The sequence below is a fragment of the Capronia epimyces genome, assembly GCF_000585565.1.
Source record: "Capronia epimyces CBS 606.96 chromosome Unknown aczIQ-supercont1.6, whole genome shotgun sequence".
Classification (NCBI taxonomy): Eukaryota; Fungi; Ascomycota; class Eurotiomycetes; order Chaetothyriales; family Herpotrichiellaceae; genus Capronia; species Capronia epimyces.
The window spans coordinates 975,409-983,330 of NW_006912909.1; the positions used below are offsets into that span (position 1 = coordinate 975,409).

Here is a 7,922-nt window from a genome sequence, read left to right on the forward strand (position 1 = left end):
CGAGGACTGACTGTTCGAGCCGAAAGACCAATTCGTCCAGGCGCATTTGTGACGGTAGCCGCCGACTCTGACTCTGCCGATCATGCCAGTCGGTCCACCCAAAGTCCACTCAGACATTTACCCGTTTTTAGCACCAGGGAATTTCGAAAATGCACACGCGGGAAAGCTTGTGCTCGTCACTGGAGCTGGAGGAGACATTGCACAGCAGATCGCAAAACATTTCGCCCTGGCTGGTGCCGCTCTTGCGGTGACAGATATCTCGCTTGAGAAGCTAGAGTCGACAGTTGGCTTATGCCGGGCGCTGGGAGCGAAGGTGGCTCCGTTTGCGTGTAACATCAGCAACGAATCGGACGTGCAAGGATTGGTCAAGGCTGTGAAGGCGTCACTCGGAGATATTGATATCCTTGTCAATGCTGCCGGTGTCTGCACTTCCAAACCCATTCTCCTCGATTCATTCGCTTCCATCTGGCGCGAGGTGGAGATCAACCTCGGAGGAGTAATAGGCAGTCCTAGATCCTCCAAGCTTATTCAGGCTGACCATGCCCGCACAGGTGCTTCTTACGACGCTCAACGTGCTTCCCGGAATGAGAGCTCGTGGCCGTGGCTGCATCATCAATGTTGCCTCGCGAGCCGGGACTGTGACCGTGCCTTACCTGGCTGGCTACTCCATTTCCAAGGCCAGTGTAATCAAAGCAACCGAGAGCATCCAGAAAGATCTCGACGCGGACGGCCTAGGAGACAAAATCCAGCTATATTGCTGTCACCCAGGTGCCGTTTTGACCGGCATGTCCAAACGTTCGCCAGTCCTTCTCCCTTGCTATCATTATCACTGACAACCTGCGACCAGGAACCATGGATCCGGTGGTGGCGGAGGAGTATCCGCATCTGGCAACCGATCGACCCAAATGGCTCAAGAACTTCCGAACGTCAGTCGACCTATGTGCGGCCGTCTGTGTATTTCTCGCCACGGGGAGAGTCAAAGATTCCTTGAGGGGCAGATATATTGACTGCGAGCATGACCTGGAAGCGTTCCTCAGCCCCGAAGCTGCCGCGGAGATCGGCAAGAACAACCTGCATATCCTCAAGGTCGACTTCTTATGGGGTCTGCCGAATGATGGAGGTACATCTGCAGGGGCATTCCGCTTCGATGTCGATGGTGAGTGACGAGAAGGTTGGGTGACAGGTCGAGAGAGGGAACTGGCCATTCATTCTTGGTGTAGATGCGCCCAGACACACTTGGATGTCGTACCATTGGACGTTGTAGTGGCAGCCATACAAACCTATACCGATTGCGTTCGTCCCACCGATTCGATCGTCGGAGGTAGACAGTATATGTGTGATCGAGACGAGGTCACCGCAGGGATTGAGGAGTTGGACGAGGAACAAAGAGGAGGCTAGGCGGATCACGTGGGCTTAGGGGCACGGGACGCACCGGGCTGCGCCCAAGCTGCCTAGGAAGGATTCTCCGGGGCACTACTACTGTTAATTAGCCTTTAGGTGCCTGTAGTATGGCCAGTGTAGGAGATCCCGGGCTTGTAGTAAGCCTAAGGAGCCTAAGAGCTCTGAGGCATCAAGCCCGAGGCCCTAAGCCCCTACCTAAGCCTTAGGCCCTAACTCCTTAGGCGTCCTGCATTGAACTCTACCCCAGATCTTCTCCACATTTCCCCTCCCGCATTTTGTTCAGCTGCGCTCTTCGTCCAAAGACCTCTTCGATCCTCATCGCATCCTTCTTCAACGACACACCTTCACCTCCAGCCCCGACACTGTGTCCATGACAATATTGACGAGAACCATATGCATTCACAGTCACCACAATGGCTGTATCCGGCGCCAAACTTCATGACCAGTTTGTACAATATCAAGCCGGCGAGCCAGTCATGTCCTTAGCACAACTATCCGAGAAGTCTGGCCGCAGCGTTCTACGTTTAGGACCCAAACCCCGCGGACGGCCAGGGGCCAGACGGACCTGCAGTATATGTGGACAGGTTTTTTCTCGTGGTGAACACCTGCAACGCCACGAACAGTCACGTAAGTCCCACCGTGCAGTGCTTTCTTCCTGGGCGACAGCCCAGATTCAGAGCAACAGCTGTTTGACCCCGGTGGCTTTCAGACCGAAACGAACGCCTACACGGTTGCCTGCACTGTTCGAGCAAATTCACCCGGAAAGATACGTTGCTGCGCCATGTCCGCAAGTTTCACCCAGCTCGGCCACCGGTCGCCGGCAGCCTTTCGCCATCACCACCTGAGAATCAGCAGCCGGTGGATTCGGCCATCACAGACATCTCGGCTTCGTCGAATCCTAGCGAAGACTTAGTCCAGTTGTCGAACTCAAATGAGGGCTGCACGATTGAAATAGGTCAGCTCTCCGCCGACGGATCACTAGAGCCGCGAGATTCTCACAACATCGACCACACAAACTCGTGGATCGCTTCGGCCGACTTTGATGAAGCCTCGAGGCGTGGAAGCAATCAGCAGCCTCCTGGTGCGAGCAGAAGTCCAGCCGAGAATCACATTGACGGGAATCCTGATCCTATGAACCCTTCTATGGAGCCAGCAACTGTTGACAGACCAGGATATATCTCCACTAACGACGCTTCACACTTAGTTGACCCTTTCCTAAGCGACAGACAGGATTTATGGCTCCCCGATATTGCCGGCGAGTACTTACAGCTGTCTGAGCTCGACCTGGACATGGCTCTTAGCTCGCCCTTCCTATTTCCAGAAGCGCACCAATCCCTCCTACCGCCTCGGACTGTGCCCACATCGCCGGCCGCCGCCACAAGGGCAAAGGCAAGGTCGGATGGAGGAGATGAGACTTCTACCTTTTCGTCGGAAGGCGGAATAGAGAGTATGCTGTCTCCGCCGATAAGCATGGAGCTGGATATCAACAAATTCATGGCCGATGTTCACTCCTTTGCCGCCTCGAACGGAGACACGAATGATTTTGTACCGCCATCGAGACACCGAGCCTGCCGCTATCTTACGGCCTACGTTCGGTATTTCGACCCACACACTCCTCTTATTCACTTTGCAACCTTTCGGCCTGCAAGTGCTTCTCGTCAGTCACTCTCTTACTCCCCCTGGTGGGCCAAATATTGACCTGACCCATTAGCGCCCTTGACACTTATCATCCTTTCTATCGGCGCCTTGTATGCGGGCGAGCAAGAAGCTGCCATGACTCTGTACAACGCTAGCAGCCAGCTGCTCAAGGCGGTACATACTTGAGACCCCCCTCGTGCTGTATGCTGTACTGACTACTTGGCTAGCACGAAAATAAGAGCAGCTCTATCGCTCCCGACGATTGTGACCCGGACGATCTTGTATGGAGACTGCAGACACACGTACTGTTGGCTCACTTTGCCATTTGCCGTGGGACAGAGATCCTTCTTCGAGCTGGTCTCGGCCACCTTTTGACGGCAGAGATGGTATATGATCCATTCTCCCCAGGCTATCGTTTGTTAGGCCGGACTGGCTGATGAAGCTTTCAGATATTCCAATCGGGAATGCCCAAGGACGCAACAGATCATTCCTGGCACGTGTGGATTCGGGACGAATCGTTCCGAAGGTAGATCCCACCTCACGATATCCTTGTATGCTACTGAACATGTCCAGGGCAGGCTCGTGGATCTTAGTGCTCTGTGCGACATTCCTTGCCGATGGCCAGGCAACTCCAATAGCGCTCCTGAATTTAGAAGAGTTCGACCTGGCTCTCCCCAGCGCTCAGGACGTGTGGGTGGCGAAGTCGGAAGAGTCATGGAACGCCCATCTCCAGAGATCCCGCAAGGTGTCACCTGCCCAGATGGAATTCTACTCGGCCTTCTGTCTGCTTCTCCAGGGGACCCAGGTGACCGCTCCTGTGAGTCCGTTTGGGATGCTCCTGCTGATAGCCGGGCTTGTAATCCACATTGTGACGCTGGAGCGGACCACCAGCGTCATTGTACCTGGCCTCGCTGCAGACATCGACCAAGCACCATGGGTTGCAAGTACGGAAAAGGCGCTTCAGGCGTGCGAGAGGACGTGGAAAAGCCACCCCAAAAGCGTGACGAATCCGCTCTACTCCAACGAAGATCCGCTCATGACCGACTGCGTTCCACTGCTGATGATTGCCTATTACCACACCTGTGCTCCTCGACGGCTCAAGCTTCTCAAGGCAAGTCTGTGCGATACACTGGGGAACCGGCTTCCTTTCATGCGAGCTCAGCTGGTACCAAGCGAGAGCGCTCAACGACCTACCGATCCATCGGTCCCGGCGGACGGGGTCGCCTCCGACGCTCGCGAGGCTCTTGAGGACCTGTTGATGCCGCGGACAGAGACGCAATGGAGCACTCTTTGCCGCGTGGCCAAGTTTGCTGCCGCACATCTGTTGCTCCGGGCCAAAGTCGGGTTCAAGCACGTTGCGCGTGTGGGACCGCTGGAAATGGGGTTTCACTATGTGGTTGCCGGGTTTGAAGGAGGTAAGCCAAGTCTATTTCTATTTCTATTTCGATTGGCGTTTCTGTTTCGGTTGGCGTTTCTATTTCGATTGGCCTTCCCCTAGACGCGTTTCTGCTCTGCTCTGCTCTGCTTGCCAGACCCCCTGTCTAACTGAACCGTTCCAAGCCATTCTCCTTGCATTCTGTATGTCCGCCGCGGGCAAACAGCAACGATCCGACCCGGACACACGCTTCTTACGGTCGGTGGCGCGCGAGATCATGGACGAGATGGACGACCCGACCTACAAAGGGGGAGGCTTCGCCGCCGTGCCGCTCGGCGCACTGCGCTCCATGATGGAAAATGGTTGGGTTTGGGGTTGTAAGTGGGCGTAACCGCAGCCGCAGCTCCGTTCTTTCGCTTTTGCTGGCTGACTCAATGGTTCCAGTTGCTCGTACCAGATCCGAGCAGTTGCACAAGATGGAAATGCGAGTCCAACAACACCAATCTCATTCTCAATCCCAATCCCATTCCCCGAGCCGGTTGGAGGTGGAGGCCATGTGAAACGGGAGGTCATGGGGCAGACGATCCTAGGTAGGTACAGTACTCAGTACGGATATATAGCCTTGCGCTGTTCTCCTACTAGGCTTCTGTGGTTGATTTATGGCTCTCTGCAGCCTTGGCTTCTTTGATAGGAGAACAAACAACCTTCGATCACTTTGGTCAAGTTCTCAATTATGCCATTAGCACTACTGTAGACTTTTGACTAGATATCTGAAGACGTGAACTACAGCGTATCACTCGTTCCTGCCTATGGCTAGAACTATCATCTTCCAGAAACCTCAGGTGGTGGTCGAGAAGATGTATAGAAGCTGTAGTCGTAGCCGTCGGCCGGCATATCCGAACCTTAACCCTGAAAGCCGTTCTACTAGATTCTATAGGTATGTCTTATTGACACGACTCGGGACGCAGCTTCCGCCGGCGGTCCACGACCGCGCTGTCTTCAAAGTCGGCCATCCAGTCCGGAGGCATGGCCAGGGCCCAGACCCTCCTCCTCGCGGCTCTCTGGTTCTCAGGGACTTTTAGGGCCTCGTTCAAGGCCTCGTCTTTTTCTCGCATGTCGGGCGTCGCATGGGCGATGTGGTGCAACATGCCTCGCTCGCGGGCAACTTCGTCGTGGTCCCAGATGTGACTGGGGTCCAGGCCGTAGCCGCCCTGCTGGGCGATGCGCTCGAACTCGATCGACTGGCGGTTCGTCTGTTCCCACCACGTGCGGCGGCGGAGGTCGCTCCACGTGTCGAGCAGCGACTCCGGGCCGCGGCGCTGGATGACGGCGCTCAATGCGCGCGCCATGGGTCCGGCGTCCAGGATGCCCGTGGTCAAGCCGAGGCCGCCGATCGGGTTGTTCAGGTGCGCCGCGTCGGCGACGAGCAAGATGCGGCTGTTCGGCTTGCGGAACGTCGCGGCGCAGCGTTGATGTGGCCGGTACTTGGAGACGCGCTCGAGGCGGTAGTCCGTCCCCGGCCCGGGGAGGATGTACTTGTAGTGCTGGGGCAGCTCGGCGTGGATCTGTGCGTCGGTGAGGTTCGGGGTCGTGCCGTACGCAACGCGCCAGAGGCCGTCGTTGTTGATCTTGGCCACGATCGCCCAGTGGACGGGATCGATGATGAAGTTGCGGTTCGTGTACTGATATTGCTCGAACGGGTAGTAGACGTTTGTCGCGACGAATTCTTCCTTCGGCCACGTGAAGCCCTCAAATGCGATCCCTGCCGCTGTGCGCACGGTGCTGCGTCCGCCGTCAGCGCCGACGAGCCAGCTGGCTCGGATCTGCGTTTGGAGCGTCTGGTTCTTTTCTGCTGCTTGTGCTTCTACTTCTACTTCGTCCAAATGGTTTGTCTTGGGTTGTGGGAGTGTGTGTTCGAGCGTCACGACCACTTGCCTGTTGGTGTCGCCATCGCCATCTTCCTCTCCCTCCTTTTCGACCACGCCGACCACGCGATGGCCAAAGTGGATGCTCGCAGAGGGTTCTTTGGCCAGGTGCGAGAGTAATATTTTGGTCACTACCGACTGGGCGCAGTTCAGGCCTGTCAGAAACGGCTCTCGACCTTCTTTGGTGGCGATGGTAGCGACGTGCTTCTTCTCCGCGCCCAGGCCGGCCCGCCACCACGAGATGACGGCGTCCCGGACACTATGCTCCAGCACCTCGTCGTAGATGCCGGCTTCGACCAGCTCGGCCAGCGCACAGGGCTGGAAGGCCATGGCACGAGGCGAGCTGTCGACGTCGGAATTGGCCTCGACTAGAGTCACTTGGATCCCACTGTGGGCTAGCAGCAGTGCCGTGAAAGCGCCGACGGGCCCGGCTCCAACGACAAGGACTTGTGTTTGTGTTGGAGTGGGAGCCTGAGCGCCATTGTTCGATGCCATCTGTCCGGGAGAAGGGGGGAGAGAGAGGGAGTGCTGCCACTGCCACGGTACTACTGGAAGAGAAGGGGGAGGTGAGATGGGATGAGATGACTGACTGTGGACAACGGAACTCCTCTTTGATTGCCAGCGTCTGCCTCAGGACCGACTTAGCGGCGATCGTGAGTAAAGCCTCTAAGACATTGGATGTATGCACACCGTAACCCCAATCTTTTCTAGATGCCTGGCGGCGCCAGTATGGTCGCTACCAGACATAGTATGTCTGTGGTCTGTGTCAGGCCAGATACATGACGGGGTTTGTCCGTGGCCGCCTTTAGGCAGGCTTCGTCTTGTACAGTTGAGTAAGGGACGTGGGGGCCCCGCATGGCCGTTTTCCAACTGTTCCGACCAAGCTGGGGCGGTTGACGGGGGTCGTGGCGTCCGGAGGCGGGAGGTGGGAGGCCGGGGAAGAAGTCCGCTCGAGTGGGTGGCTGCTTACTGCTAGCAGATGTACGAAGCACTGTAGAGCTGTTGAGGTGTCCTTCCTCAGAATGGCCTCTTCCCCTTGACGGTGCCGGTGATGAAGACGAGGAGGATGAGGGGGAGGAGAGGAGGATGAATTAGGCATCCCAGCTACAAATATACGCCAAGAGCCACTATCCCCATACAGACTACGCATATACTACTGTATCTATACTACACTCCTTCTCGCTACACCACCACCACCACCTAGTACTACTATTACTACTCCTCCTCCTCCTCCGGCCTTCATCCTGTGACCAGTCTTGCACGAGCACTGGGAGAAGGCTTTAGGCTTTTAGCCTAGAACACCACTTGACTTCGTCACATCGCCAGCTTCCCTCGACCCTCGACGCGACCACCGGTGGATGGATTCTACGGAGTACATTGCTCCTGAACGTGAAGAATGCAGACTCTACGCCGGTACAGGTATTTATTACTGTTTCCTGACGCTAAGCCTATGTTATTGTCTAAATTAGACGTGAATTTTCATTATATATCAACCTATCCATCCATCAACCTATCCATCCATCAACCTATCCATCCATCAACCTATCCATCCATCAACCTATCCATCCATCAACCTATCCATC

The 7,922-nt window shown here is 55.9% G+C and overlaps 3 protein-coding genes across 3 annotated transcripts; 2 read left to right on the forward strand and 1 right to left on the reverse strand.

The window, feature by feature from the left end:
- Positions 1 to 82: 82 nt before the first annotated feature.
- Positions 83 to 1,164, forward strand: A1O3_07229 (uncharacterized protein; the record flags this gene model as incomplete). Its single annotated transcript, XM_007737339.1, has 3 exons — positions 83 to 496; positions 552 to 795; positions 848 to 1,164. 3 exons carry the CDS (start codon positions 83 to 85, stop codon positions 1,162 to 1,164), a joined length of 975 nt encoding a protein of 324 aa, XP_007735529.1.
- Positions 1,165 to 3,604: 2,440 nt separating this feature from the next.
- A1O3_07230 (uncharacterized protein) lies at positions 3,605 to 4,805 on the forward strand (the record flags this gene model as incomplete). The annotated part of the gene is made up of 2 exons (XM_007737340.1): positions 3,605 to 4,454; positions 4,600 to 4,805. 2 exons carry the CDS (start codon positions 3,605 to 3,607, stop codon positions 4,803 to 4,805), a joined length of 1,056 nt encoding a protein of 351 aa, XP_007735530.1.
- Positions 4,806 to 5,358: 553 nt separating this feature from the next.
- A1O3_07231 (uncharacterized protein) lies at positions 5,359 to 6,834 on the reverse strand (the record flags this gene model as incomplete). Its single annotated transcript, XM_007737341.1, has 1 exon — positions 5,359 to 6,834. One exon carries the CDS (start codon positions 6,832 to 6,834, stop codon positions 5,359 to 5,361), a length of 1,476 nt encoding a protein of 491 aa, XP_007735531.1.
- Between the last annotated feature and the right edge of the window lie 1,088 nt (positions 6,835 to 7,922).